The following is a 14,688-nucleotide window of genomic DNA, read 5'->3' as shown; positions in this document are numbered from 1 at the left end:
GTAAATTAGAACATGCATTTATAATGGAAAGATTCTATAGGGATTTGATTCATGCATGAAAGCCTTGAACTTAATAGCCTATAAATACCTGACTTTTAAACTAATGTACCTACGTTACATGTAAATTTCATACATCTCTGCACTTTTTTAAGTTCTCAAATTGGTTTATTCAACCCAAATGTTCCTTCACAAGACATATGTCTGCATAAATTTTGAAAATTGATCACTTCATTTGTAGCCTAGATGTGCAACACTGAAAATGCAAATCTAAGATGAAAGAAAAACTTCTGCTCTACTAAAAAAAATTATAAATAATGCAAGTATTAAAGTTTGAAAATCTTAAAAGGTCAAATTAAATTTGAAAATTTGTTTGATGGACAAAAAAAATTGTTCATTTCAAAATTAACTGCGTTAAATAAAAAATAACCTTATACTTTCCTAATTTAAGAAATGAGTGGTAAAAAAATGTTTAGATAACAAAATAAAAAAAGGTCGTTTGTAAACTAAAATGCTTTGAAAGTATTACATATATTTGTTAAAGCTTAACAGCTACACCACAGATGGCTTTAATGAAAAAAAAAGTTTAGTTCATAGATCAATTCAGTATAAAGATTTTTAAATCCTCTTTAAGCAGAATGACTTTTAATTCCAAGCAAAATTCATTTACATATTTCACAACTGTCAGCATTGCTGAACAGAATAAAAAGCCAGTAAGAAAATGCTAATTTTTTCAATTTTGTTTTTTCTCATAAAAAGTTTACAGAAGAGTCCCACACAACATGCTTGGTGACATGCATGTTTATAGACGGTAAATTCAACTGGAAGTGATATGTTTGAGCGAGCACCTCTGAACAGGTAGTTGTAGGTGTGTTATCATTTCGATAAGAGGAACACAGGTGAAAAACACAGGTGCCCCTTCTGTGAAAGTGGCTGGGCAATTTTTCACCCAAACGTCAAATACTACTGGAGGGGAACCTTATTTTTCAAATATGTTGTTAATGTATGAAAAAAGTTTTTGTGTTCAACTTATATTGAAAAAAAAATCTCTTTTCATTATTATACCGACTACCGTTGCTATCCAGGTGTTATTTTTGAAAAATATGAACAAAACACTGTAAATAAATATTTATGAATTAAAAAAATATAAATATACATACAAAACTGTTGTAGACGTGGGAATTCCTATAGGCACCCTATCCAACTGCAGAAACATGCATCGCACCGTGGAACCTCGAATGCACACACATTTCTCGGGACATTTTTCCTGAGAATGTACACTGATAACACACAATAAAATCCCCATCCACAGAGAATGCGGCCACTTCATAGTGTCTCCCCAAATTTTTACAACTCTCTGAAAACTGAACAAACTTTTTTTTTTCTTTTACGATACAGTGTCTCCCCCTCTCAGCTGATCGATATCGTAATACACAGTGTTGACATTTTTGTATTGGAGCGCACGTTATGCGAGGATAATACCGTCCGACCCACTCAAACACGCGTACTCTCTGTCAAACGAACTCGCATCTCGACGCTTTAATAGACAGGCATAAGATTACGTGGAACGCCAGTGGATCATCGCTGCACTCTGGGGGTGCCTCTTCTAACCCGCTAACTGTGAGGAGCAGGGCATAGATCACGTGTATGATCCCCTTTACTTTTGCACGTAAAATGGTTCCGTGAAATTGAAAGCCTTTGCCCCCTTGCTTTTCACTGGAAAAAAAGCGTCAAGCAGACCGTATAACTTAAGGGAGTTTTGAATCAAAAGATCTATGAGAGAGAGAGAGAGAGAGAGAGAGAGAGATTTGAAGAAATGTATGAAGATTTTTTTACTTTATCAAATATTGAACTTGCATTGTGCAAAAAGCAAACATATACTGAGTATCTGCTTTATTCCTTTGATAATTACGAGAATATAAAGGTAAAATTTTTGAAAAGCTGAACTCATTCCGAGGACAAATGATACAAATAATCAAGAAATAACTAAATTAATTGGTATGTATATTAATAAGTAAAACAATTAAGTTTAACGGCATAAATTCAGTTTTTCGTTCAAAGTCTTTCAATAATGGCACAGTTATAAAGTGGCGAAAAAAGAAAAAAAAATGAACACCATAAACAATCTACGATATTTAAAATATCAATATGCATCATCAACCATCAAAATAAGTCCAAAAATAAATATTACTAATCCACCCATCAAATACTTTGTTAGTACATGTAGTATGTATCCTTAGAAAAGCGTCACAAATTTAAGATTTCTGGGTTAAATCTAATTAAAAAAAAATTAATGCATTTATGTAAAAGGGTTCAGAAAAGAAAATAATTTAACAGAGAAATTAACCCCCCCCCCTTTCCTGATGCTTTGTTACTTTCTTATACCAACTGAACACATCATTCTCTAAACCATTCTCTAGACCAAGTTGTTTCAACCTCTGTTTGATGTCACAATAGCTAATTCTGATGTCATTGTAACCCCTGAGATGTGAACGATCGCAAGGGTCGGGCCAAACGTCGATGTCCGCTAATATAGAAACACTTTAATGGAAGAAAAACATGAACAAGCCTTTACCGGCAAGGTCCTATCTAGGTAACATTTAATTAAACAGAAGTGATAGAAATTGGATCTGATGGTACATTTATTTGGTGAAAAGTCAGACGTGTGTCGACCCCAACTAAAAACTGGATTTCAAAAGAAATACTTACCTGAATTTTCGCTTATCCTAATACTCGAGCGCAATGGATTTATATAATCTAATAACAGACTAATAGGTCGTGTGGGTCCTCTTTTTTTTCGGTTTTTAATAATGCTTAATTCTCAAGTACATTTCAGTGTTTGTATATCACTCCAGTTGAGTATATATTTTTCACTGAAGAGTCTAATGTAATTCAATTTGTTCATAAACTTAATAAAGCCCAAGGCGTGAATTCTAAACCAGGAATCAGTCACCCCCTGCAAAAAACGCGAATAAAAATTTTTCGAAATTAATTAATAAATGACAGCTTTACGGTCTTCATCTACGTGATCTGTGGAATGGAAGCGGTAAACAGTCCGGCGATAATACGTGCCGACAAGTGACAATATATGTGGATAAGCTGTATATTGTCGTCAACGATTTATTTAGAGGACGGCGACATCATTGTTTGTATACCAAATTATCGCCCTACAAATATGTCACCTACAAAAATATTAATTTTTCAATTGTCATATACTAATATTAATTTTAAAAAATCAATTTTTGTAGAGGACAAATATACCGTCGACGACATTTATGTATCTAATCCAAACATATTGTCGATCATTGGCACATATTATCGCCGACTGAAAAATTATATGTGCACATATTGTCGCCAATATGTGTCTAACTTCTCTGCTATCTTTTGGCGTGCATATGGCCTTCGAGATATTGAAAGTTCACTAGAAGAAAACGCTCTTATGCGGCAGTTGCATAAGATGCTATATTTAAAATAGTGTACAAACTGCATTATGAAGAACGCGGCTAATTTATACTTAGTACAAGAAACAAAAATGACACTGGACTCCCCCCCCCCCCCCCCCCCGCTCATAATAGGGTACTTTCACCACCTCCCTCATACCCCAAAACTAGATTTATATTTTTAAATTTGGGCACATGTTACATTAAAGTTGTCTAATTCAGAGAATAACAAGTTAGATAACTTGACATAGTTTTAAATTCGCTGATTTCTTAAACGTTATTGTAATTATAAGTTTTGTTTGTCCTAGTTTATCCGAATTTTTAAAAAAATATGCCAAAGTTGGTTTGTAAGCACACCCAGAAAAATATCCCTGGATTCAAACATGCAACCTTTGCCCAGGTTATATTTCAAATGATTTGGTCATCATATATAGTGTATGTCTGTTTCAGTCTAAAAGGCTTGTATATTTCTAGTTAACTCTCCAACATAAAGATATCAAACATGGATCCGTCTTGGCATGTGTCCCCAGCCATGGGAATGCTATGCAAACAGTAATTGCAGTATCATTTGCCAAAACGATCTGCTCAAGACGTTTTTATACATGCTGTACAATCAGTTCTTTATATCTGACAACCAGGAGGAATTTCTCTGTATATCTAGACGCATCAAGACAGAACATTGGGGGAGCGTTTCACATGTAGTAGACACTGGCATTTCATTTCGTTGTAATTTCACTGTATGTCTACAATTGTTCACATTGTGAAGACTACAAAAAAATATTGTGAACAATGTGTTAAAATACGAAAAACATGTAATCATCTACTTCTTAGGTTATTCAACCCCCTTTTTCCATCCTCAAGATAGCTTTTATAAAATTTTATGAATTTCAAGTGTTTAGGGACAGCATACTGAAACAAATTGCAGGAGTCCGGTCCGTGATACATACCCTGCAGGCACGTAGAAGCAGGGAGGGGGGCACTTTTTTCCCAACATTACTCTTACTATCGGAAAACTTTAGTGAAAGGCTGGTTCCCCCCCCCCCCCCCCCACACTTTATACTACAGGAATTTGATATAAGGGAAATGTTGTGTTGAATACTCAAAAACTTGGTACTGAAAGAAGTTGACATTGAAAAAAAGTTGGCTTCAACCCCCCCCCCCGCAACTGGGGCCTTGCCAACCCCCAACCCCCCACTTTTTTCCCAACATTACTCTTACTATTGGAAAACTTTAGGATTTTCGGAATTTGATATAAGGGAAATGTAGTGTTAATACTCAAAATTTTGGTACTGAAAGAAGTTGGCATTGAAAAAAAGTTGGCTTTTTAGGATTTTCGCGCGCTTGTCAACTTTTTCAAGTAAGTAAAAAAAAATTTTCTCTGGCTGCCTCCCCCCTTTCAAAAACGATGCAACATGGCTGCCCTGCAGCGATATAAAAATGTTACCTTAAAACGTACTTGTCGCATTTGCAAGCGCCTATACTGGGTGACAAGTGGTCACCCTCCCTTTTACAGAAATGTTTAGGCGCTAATTCAGAATGGAAAGGATTTATACATTGAACCCCTCCCTCTCTTTTAGTCGCCAGCGTGACGCGCAGTGGTCTGCTCTAGAGTAGCAAGGTTAGGCGTATATTCTTTCGTCGCAGGTTCGAATCCCACTGTAGGACGTGAAGAGCGTTCGGATGAGATCGTATTAACCGAGGTCCCGTGTCGAAGTAGGTGCTGGCACGAAAAAGATCCCTCGCTGCTCAATGGCCGTAAGTGTGGAATAAAGGACAAAATTTGCAGCTCTCCACCGGCAAGTGGTGGCGTATGCATATGAGTGAACAATTCTCGAGAGGGACGTAAAACAACATATAATCAATCAATACCCTCCCCCCCCCTGTTTTTTGCAAAATATGGTAAAACTTTCCCATGTTTTCAAAGATTTAAAAAGAAATGTGGGAACAAAAAAGTCTTCCTCCGAATTTTTAAAAAAAACCTTTTTTGGGGTACATGTTAATTACTCCCTCCCTCCCCTCTCCCTGAAAAACGAAGCTACATTTTTGATTGTGAGTTTATGACCCTCGTCGACTAGACAATAACAGTCTGTTGAGAATCTTGAAATGAAACTTTTGGCATCTAAACAATTTAAAAAAAAAGGATACTTTGTAAAAGAAATTGATGAAATGCCATTTTACTGTCGAAGCGTAGAATTCGACGCCGCGCAATTGTTTAAAAGTTCTGTACTCAGCAGTTTGAAGGTTAATCTTATTACAGGGCTATCTTACTCTGGATTATCGCAACCAGCCAACATTTTAAATTTTTTTCAAATTTCCAAATTTCGAAAAAAAAGTGGAAATGCGATAGATCGTCTACCTTCGTGACACCCAAAAAGAACTTTTATTCTCAAAGGTTCAAGTACTTCTTTTCTCAGTGTAGATTTAGTTCAATGGCTTGCCAATGTCTCGTCAGCTGCGTCTGTTTTGCAATCAGCGCAGCATTCTACAAACACTTGAGGGTTATCTTGTTTTTTAGTACAAATAAGTGAAATACAGTGTATCAACATTTACAATTCCAAAAGAAAAGTGATATTATAGATTTAAAGTTAGAGGTCATGTAGCTATGGAAAGAATATGCACATGTCGGCATCGTGGGTGGGGGGGGGGGGGGGGGTCAGCAGATATCGGACGGAACAGTGTAGGGGGTGAGGTAGGGGTAAAGCCCCTTTTATTTTGTTTTTGATGTGTTTTAAAAAGACGAAATAGTTTTGCCAGAAGTAAAACTTGCCAGTCATGTATGTAAACTTATTTTCATATGACAGTTGTTCTTGACGGTCATATATTCAAGTCTGCACTGTTAACATTCCCAATACTAACTAGTCTTTGTTAATTAAAAAAAATCTTTTGCACATGTTAAATATTGGTCTGTCCTCTTTCCTCTATGTAATATGAAAACAAAAGCAGCAGAAAACTTTGTAGTGGATTTTATTGCACTTCTTTGGTAACATACACGGTGAGAAATGTGAACTCCATCCATATATCTTAATTATATTACACTTAATTATATATTGCTTAATTATATATCTCTGCAATACTTTACGTCAATGCTGCCTTGAAAAAAGAGAACATAAAGCATAGAGCAGGAAAGACAACTCCTACCTACTACATATTGATTAATGAAAGAAATTCATTTCTTTCAAGGAAATCGTGCATTTGAGATTCTTTGGGGTTGAAAATGCACAGATTTGCTCCAATATTAGTTTAAATAGTGAATTGATTTCAGTTTCATGTCAGTTAATGAATGGAGAAGAAAAAATTCACATCTCATAAAAAGTACATTTCTTTCAATAAATATAAACAGCTGAAATCAGCACTGGAATGTTTAAATATAAAAACTTCAATAACACAATTTTCAACATACATACACTAAAATTGTCTTGTATAAGTATTAGGCGTCACAACACAGTTAAAGAACTAACTTCAACAAAGCACTTTTTTTCACTTTTTAAATAAATTCCCTCTCTGAACATACACATTAATATCTAAGCCACTATGACAGAGGTAGAAATACACATTCATTGATTTTCACATTTTATAATGTGCTTAATTTACCATATATGGGTAATGTCTGTGGTTAAAATCATTGTAATTTGCACAATAATTCTACACTCACAATTTGATGTGTAATACCACTAGTATTTTCCCCAATGTAAATTAAGCTGAATGCCAACAAATTATTCAAATTGATTCTGAATCACCTTAAAATATAAAATAGGATGTTTCTACAGCCATGTAAACTATTCTTTGGTAAAGAAATAAACCTTGATGACCTGTATTTTTAAACCATTACTTTTTTCTCAAAAGTTAAAGTTGTTTAAAAATCCTGCCCTTTAAAAGCCCCAAATTTCACAAAAATTGCACAGAAATTACATTATATTTTATTTTGAACTTTATAAGTATCTTGCAAGTTTTTTTTCTCAATCCCACTTCACATGCAAACTGGAATGACATACAATTTACAATTAAAAAAGAAACCAAACAACTAATGGATTGTTTTACATGTTGAAAAAAGATAATACACATATTCAATGATCAAATTTCTGCTGAAGATTAAATATTTTGATCACAGCAATAATTTATTGAGTAGGACACACCTAAGATCCCTTTCCTTTCTCAGTGAACTTTGAACACATTAAAAAACATCTATCAGCAAGGATACATGTTTTTAAAACACATATCCAGTATATTCTTAAATTAAATGAGCATAAAATTTTTATAACAAATGAGACATTGAATTTTAAAATAAAAGCACCAAGGAAAAAAAAAATCAACACTTCGACAATTTCCTGGAACTCTCGGACTAGACAAACTGTTCCTCAGATTCCACGATAATTTTGTGGGGGGTGGAGGTACACTGAGGGGACCCTTCCACCCCCGTAATGTCATAATACAGCTTGGAGCTATCAGGGGTGGGCGGGGTTATGGACTCGTTAAGGTCCAGATCTTCATCTCCGTTCCGCTGGGACTCTGCTTCGTAGCCGCTGTCTGCATTGTATTCGTGAAGGAGATCTTGCTGTTGTTCTAAAATCTTCAGAGGATCCTCTGACTCGCAGGAAGTGGCTCGGCTCTTACCATCCGAATCTTCATCCTGAGTCTGTAAATTATTAATTACGTCTTAATTAATGCGCATAAATTAGAATACTAGATCAGCGACTAAAATAAGCAAGGAACTCAATTAATATAACTGAAAGACATTTTAAACTGTAAGCCACTACAAAACATATTAATCCAAGTATAACTTGATGCATTTAGGTCAAAGTATTACATGTAGATGAGCTGACAGATTAAAATTACAAATAAATCATTGAAAGCTGAATGATATGTTAAAAAAGCAAGCGGATCTTCTAGCTAAAGCAGAAATCATTAAAAGGGGGCCATTTGTCATGACTTAACTTGTTCTTTATCAGGAAGCATTCCTTTTTATGATTGAACTGAACAAGTAAATGCAGTTTAAAGGGATTTTTCAAAGATACTGTAAATCACTTTTTATTCACGAGAACTTAATTTTCGCATAATTACGCGAGACAATGCGTTCGCGACAATTTAATTCCCGCGTATAAAAGTATTCCTTACGATTATATAGAAGAATAACAACTATTCGTGAAAATTATGTCTCGCTTACAAAGAATCAATGACAATCTCGCGAAAATTTAGTGATCTACAGTGCTTGTAAATTTTAACATGAGAAGTTAGCTAATTAAAGGAAATCTCTCCTTCACATCTTTTTCTCTTCTGGACATTCGATAAAATTAAAGATTTTTAATTATTTCCCATCTCTCATACCAAGTACATATAAATCTTCACATGCAGTTTCATTATTTTTTTGTCTTTCTTAGATCTTTATAAACATTATACATGTACTGTAAAATTTGTAATTAAATTGTCTAATCTGAACTTCAAAACAATTTCATTTATTGAAGGGCATGAAATGTTTCTTTTGTGATAGGCAGATCTGTTTCTATTGTGATAAGCAATATTCTGGATTATAAAATAATGAGTTGAACAAGTTTTACTGTATAACTTATTTTTCCAAAAAGTAACATATGGAATTTATGTTTTGAGAGTTTTTCAATAAATATCATGCTTTCATATTTTGTAAATAAAATAGAAATAAAAGTTCAATTCTCAATTCAAACAATAAAGCCTCAACCAAATAAACTTGCCATAGGAACTACAGCTATATAGTGTTACACTAATTGTGCTCTTTTCTGCATAAATAACTGGGTTACCCATTCATGTAAAAATTGTACCATTTGAAATTTATTTTTCCTACTGTGGGTCTACAAAGTGTTATGATTGTATGGAAAAACCATATATGATGATTCCCTCCGCCTCGCCAGGTATGAAATTTACTAACCAGGTATCATCCCAAACCTTGTCACTAAAAGACTATGTAACGAATTTACCCCACCGATGAAACAGTTACGTTTTATCTGTAGTTTATAAATGGTTTTCTCTGCTAATTAAATGCTTCATCACGCTTATACTGTGCCTATTATGACGTCACGTTTGTGTTTGTGACGTAATACATCGACCGGGTATAGATTTACAACCGTGTATAAGTAATCCATCGCCTTCACGTGACAGTCTTCAACCAATCGTAAGCCAGGATTTCATGGAAAAATCGACAGAGGTGGGGTAAATGATGATTCCTGGTCAGTTAAATAAACTACAGTCCCATATTAAAATGAAGAATTATATTGCTTCAAAGAATGGGATTTAAGCTGAAGATACATGAGTGCACGAGTACCCCTCTATTTAGAGTTTGAGCTGACACTCGTCTGGGATCCAAATCCTTTTTGGGACAATTCCTTTTCATTAAGCATTGCAAAAGCTTCTTTAATTGCCTCATATACTGTTGTATTCTTTTTCTACAATAATTTGGCAAGCAGACCTGAGAAAGATCTTCATACAGATAAATCCTCTTTCTCTCTCTCTTAAAACTAGCACATATAAAGTTTACAGTGACAACAGAAATAAAAGTGATATTATTCACAAAATAATAAATAAATTCTAGCTTACAACATCATACAATAAAACTATAAAAAAAAAAATCTATATTGATTCACAGTGAGGTGAAGAAATCTTCATTCTGATTAAAAAGAAACAAAAGTTGACATTGAAGGAGAGACAAAAGAGAAAGTATTAGGACACACAGAGAACTAAAATAGAGACTGATAGAGAAGTTAGAGATCTGCATATAGAGCCACCCAAGTCCTGTAACCAGAATTTGCTCTGTTGCAAGATATGACTACAAAACATACAAACCTCATAAATAGTGTCAGGGACTCCCTGGTGAATAAGAGATAAAGTCAAATTCTGCATAAAAATCAAGGTCTGGATTTGGTTTTACAGCGAAATTGACAAGCGTTTGTTCAAATAAATTATATATACTTTGCAACACACAACAATAAAAGCTCAAAACCCTTTTCAGTTTGCTTGCAGCTGATTTATTTAAATTTATACATTATTTATCAATTTTGTTGGGGGATTGTTTTTGTTTTGTTTTGTTTTTTTCCTTGCCTAAATATCATTTTGATTGTAGCTTCTTTATAATGAATAATGAAAAAGTATCCAACAACAGAACACAGGAATAATGTTTTCCAGAGTTTAAATGTCAGATAAAACATGGGTATAATGTTTTCTAGAGTTTAAAATGATAAATAAAAGAGATGTTATTTCTTGAAAATCTACAATTAGAGTGTGAAAGTGAAATATGGGGTAATTCATCAGGCTTACAATACCCAGGAAGGACATAGATCATGCATATGCAAATCTAATCAAAATTGTTGTGAAATTAAGTATTAATCGAACTAAATACACTTAAAGTACCAAATGACAGTTAAACTTAGGTTTTCCTAGGATATATACCATACAGAGAAATACTATATTCAGTGTTGTAGTGAAAAAAAGACATTTAGGATTTGACAGAATTGTATGTAATTAAAATAATAAATGAAAATGTTAAATACCATTGTTCTTAGGAATGACAGAAAGATTGCATTTCTTGACAATGAAGTTAAGACCTACAATGACCTAGTTAAAGTCGATACATACCATGGTGAGTGGGGTGTGGTCGACCAGGGGGTCCCACTCCAGATCCCCCTCCCCGTGGGACTTTGGTTCCTCGTACTGATCCGGGTCAGCACCAAGCTCTAAAATTCAAATTACAGGCTGAACTCAAAGATAGAGATAATAGCTGTGTATGAGAAACAACGTACAAAAGCAAAACACCTGCATTATTAGAATAAGGACAATATAAAGACATGTACTGAAGCTTTGGTTTAACATCAATAAGCTTACAAAACTACTTGTTTAGTCAACTGGTGCACTTAAAATAAAATATAACAACTGAGTGACCGTTATCCATGGCCAAAAGATGGTACTGAGAATGAAATAAAGAGAAACAGTTTATATATGACACCATGTGCAGTTTTACCCAAAACTTGTCTGCAAGAGAGCTAGATAAACCTATCTTTATTTACACATTGCCTTCAGTGTACAGACCTTTAGCTCTTTGCTGCCTCTCCATTTCCTCCAGTACTTCTGATATAGAAGAAGCAGGCCTGTTCTTTTTACAGCTGTATACTGGGTACTTTGTGTTGTCGTCTGGTAGGAAGGTAGTTTGTACTGGGTATTCTAAGTTCCTCACGTCTGCAGGTAACTAATAAATAACAAAACTGGATAAAAACCTAAAGAAAATGACACCATGTGCCGGGACCTCAACTCAATGTCATATTCAGTCAATGAGCATTGAAATTAAGATACTACTACTGGTTAATCAATTTAATCTTTTGTTATTCAATAAAGTTTGTTACATTTATATAAATATCACTTACTGTGTTAACTTTTCCTGGGAGAATTCCATTTTGTTTCTTTTTACTTGCTACAATGAAAAACATTAAGCATTATAATATCTATATTTCTGAATACGTATGTGAAAGAAAGCCATGCAACTATGTTTCTGCTTATATGAAAGAAAGCTATTGATAAATAACAAAAATCATTTTTTCCATACATACATCCTAATGTAGCTGACACCATGCTGAACTCATCCCATGTGGCGATATGAATGTCTTTTTTGGGGGGTGGGGGAGCGGGGCTGTATGTCTCCATGTTATGGTTTAGCGGCTCCTTCAGCTCAAAGTCATCAAAATTGTATTTCTTGCGGACATCGTACGTGACGTAACGAGTCCGCATGCGTCTCATGACAACAGCAATCAGAATGGCTATAAGACACAGCAGAGCCAGCAACGTAGACACTATCACTGGAAAATAATATCCTTTACTGTTACAAACTCGGTTAAAAGACATCAACTACATTATTGGACTTCCCAAAATATCAGCATATGACTTTAATGTGTTGTTCTCATGATCAAAAGATTTACAATTGGGAGAACTTTGAATTTGAATCATTGACAAAGTTTAAAAAGTTAAAAAAATTCCTTTATCTACAATTTTATGTACATATAAAATGTGGCATTATAAGTAGGCAAGAGTTCTCTTACAGATAGTCATTGAGGACACTTTATCTGTGGTGATTTGTCCCATTAACAGTGTTATGTTTGTAGGTCCCTCCTCGGTGGTAAGGAGGTCTACCGCAGTGGTGACAATGGCAACTGTGGTGGTAGTAGAAGTGGTGGTGGTAGGTGGCGGTGGAGTTGTTCCGTTGTTTCCAATTCCAATGATGTAAATTTTGGGGCCTCCTACATCCCAGGGTGGCATTGTAACACCAGACTATTGTAAACAAATAGAAATTTATTATCTAAATAAAAAAAGTCCTGTTAAAAAAACAATATAACTTACTAGGCTAGCATAAAACTTGCTGCTAAGGAAGTTAACTGGACACCATTTTATAATTTCATGTAACTAAAATTCTTTTATTTCAATATAAGAAGGTATTGTGATTTGGGTTAAGATAATAAATTCCTTTTCATCAAGATTTTCTCATACCCAAGTTCCACAAAAAGTAGGTTTTATTGTCATCACTATGTCAAAATGACCAAAGTGAGGTCTTTAAAATAATCCCAAAGGCCAAAAGGTTCAACAACTCTACTACATAAATCTCTGTTAAACAACACAAAATACTGCTGAAGACTGTGCACTAACCAGTGGATTAGCTGTTGTAGTAGGTACGTAGACTGTGGATGTTGTGGACACCAGATGATCGTCATAGTCCACAGGTGAGCATTGAGGAACCTCAGGCCCGTACACACTCATGGAGCCATTCTTAAGGTCCCTCAGCTGTTTCATGGGTTGTACTTCAAAGGAGCCTCCTCTCACTGGTTTGTAATTGACATCTGAAAAAAACCAAACTTACTACATCTATTGTAGAATATTTTTTTTTTAATCTTCAAAATTACAATATATAAACATTGCAATTTTTCTATACATAATATACAGGTGTCTCTTTTTAAAAGATACATATTGTTTGGGAATTTGACTGAGATGGTTCAAACTTTGCTTTTAATCTCTTGTTCTTGATCTCTCAAAGACTTTCTTCTCTTGAAAACAAAAAAAAGATATATACCTATGGCACGCCAAATCCACAAAAATGAGCAAAACATAGTTACCGCTACATAAAAAAGTGTACATTACCGCTACATTGCCTCTTTCTAGCCAGCCACTTATGCGGACTGTAAACCTATACATGTACATGCATTAATCTATATTTTACATCTGTAAACCATGCTCACCAAGAGGAGGTGAAAGTAAACTATTTTGAACAGGATGTTGTTTTTTTGCATTAAATCAACCAATAATTATCGTCGAGGTCTGTTTTGCACTGCTTTGTAAACTCTTTTACAACGCATTAACAATTTTGAGTTTTTGAAAGTCTTATTTTTTCTATATTTATAACAATATAAGTTAGCCTCATTCCCTCGATTTGTAACAAATTGTAAACTGGCCATAATGTTTATAAACGCTAAATAATTAAATTTCGACAAAATTATTGTATATATGTACTTTCTGATTAGATAGTGTGTGAATTCTATTGATTAGAACTCATATACCGACATACCTGGCTAAATATATTTAGCGGTAAAAGTTGTTTTTGGCTCGTTAACTAGTATGTACGGTAATGAGTTTACAGTTTTTTGCCGGAAAAATGTAGTAATGATATCAAAATGTGACAAAATGTAGGTTTATCTCATTTTTGTGACTTGTTGACCTCCCAAATATACCTGATAAACATCCAGTGAAGTTCACTGTCAGGTTGGGGTTTCCGTATTTTGGTTCCATCACATCAGTCAAACTTGGAATCAGTCCCCCAACCAATAAAGTATCTATGCCCTCTAACTGCGTACTTGTTGTGAACTTCTTCCTCCAAGGGGATCGGTCCACCTGTATTATAATGGTATACATAAGGACCATTATGTGATAAATTTGCATGCAAATTCAGCAGTTCAATGCATTCCTGTATTATACATCAGACTTGGGTAAAATGTACAACTGTTATATTCATAGAGAAACCAGAAGAGCCATGTATAAAGTGCATTTAAAGTTAAATCTAAAATATCATTATCATGATTGGGCACTGTTAGTATTATAATAGTACACATATATGTCAAGAAAGAAAAAAAAAGACTCGTGCACACCAGACATAAATTCTTCCACCTACAAGATACAATATTGTGAAAACCAAAACAGTTTGGAGGATATAGACACACATTGACGACATCATTGGATCGTATTCAATGCTTTGTAGTTA

The 14,688-nt window shown here is 34.4% G+C and overlaps 2 protein-coding genes across 4 annotated transcripts in view; both read right to left on the bottom strand.

Moving 5' to 3' along the window:
- LOC134245972 (peroxidasin-like) overlaps positions 1 to 1,669 on the bottom strand; it is a 40,852-nt gene extending 39,183 nt beyond the window's left edge. The window contains exon 1 of one of the 2 annotated variants that reach the window (XM_062728200.1): positions 1,158 to 1,669. In XM_062728200.1, the coding sequence (XP_062584184.1) occupies positions 1,158 to 1,327 (170 nt within the window). In that variant the 5' untranslated portion in view covers positions 1,328 to 1,669. The remainder of the gene's footprint in view (positions 1 to 1,157) is intronic. The other variant, XM_062728201.1, reaches the window with a different exon arrangement.
- A 5,582-nt stretch (positions 1,670 to 7,251) lies between these two features.
- Positions 7,252 to 14,416, bottom strand: LOC134245970 (uncharacterized). 2 transcript variants are annotated; one of them, XM_062728198.1, is made up of 9 exons: positions 14,162 to 14,416; positions 13,086 to 13,276; positions 12,485 to 12,713; positions 11,999 to 12,244; positions 11,816 to 11,862; positions 11,484 to 11,640; positions 11,034 to 11,131; positions 10,245 to 10,268; positions 7,252 to 8,070 (listed from the first exon to the last, which is right to left on the bottom strand). In XM_062728198.1, the coding sequence occupies exons 1-9, from the start codon at positions 14,367 to 14,369 to the stop codon at positions 7,777 to 7,779; spliced, it is 1,494 nt and encodes a 497-aa protein (XP_062584182.1). In that variant the 5' UTR covers positions 14,370 to 14,416; the 3' UTR covers positions 7,252 to 7,776. The 2 variants fall into 2 exon arrangements, with proteins under 2 accessions (XP_062584182.1, XP_062584183.1); XM_062728199.1 differs by lacking the exon at positions 10,245 to 10,268 and having other exon boundaries at positions 14,162 to 14,413.
- Between the last annotated feature and the right edge of the window lie 272 nt (positions 14,417 to 14,688).

Source organism: Saccostrea cucullata, unplaced genomic scaffold, assembly GCF_032062105.1.
Source record: "Saccostrea cucullata isolate Sc308-1 unplaced genomic scaffold, CSIRO_AGI_Scuc_v1 ctg2431, whole genome shotgun sequence".
NCBI classification, from domain to species: domain Eukaryota; kingdom Metazoa; phylum Mollusca; class Bivalvia; order Ostreida; family Ostreidae; genus Saccostrea; species Saccostrea cuccullata.
Note: the sequence above shows the minus strand (reverse complement) of the source record. Positions and strands in the feature narration are given on the sequence as shown.

Coding starts and splice junctions, on each gene's coding strand:
- LOC134245970 (XM_062728198.1), bottom strand. CDS start 14,369: ATGCAAATTTATCACATAATGGTCCTTATGTATACCATTATAATACAG. Junction 11,132..11,483: donor GAGGCAGCAAAGAGCTAAAG/GTCTGTACACTG, acceptor TTTGAATTTTAG/AGCTTGGTGCTGACCCGGAT. Junction 10,269..11,033: donor ACCACACCCCACTCACCATG/GTATGTATCGAC, acceptor CTTATTCACCAG/GGAGTCCCTGACACTATTTA.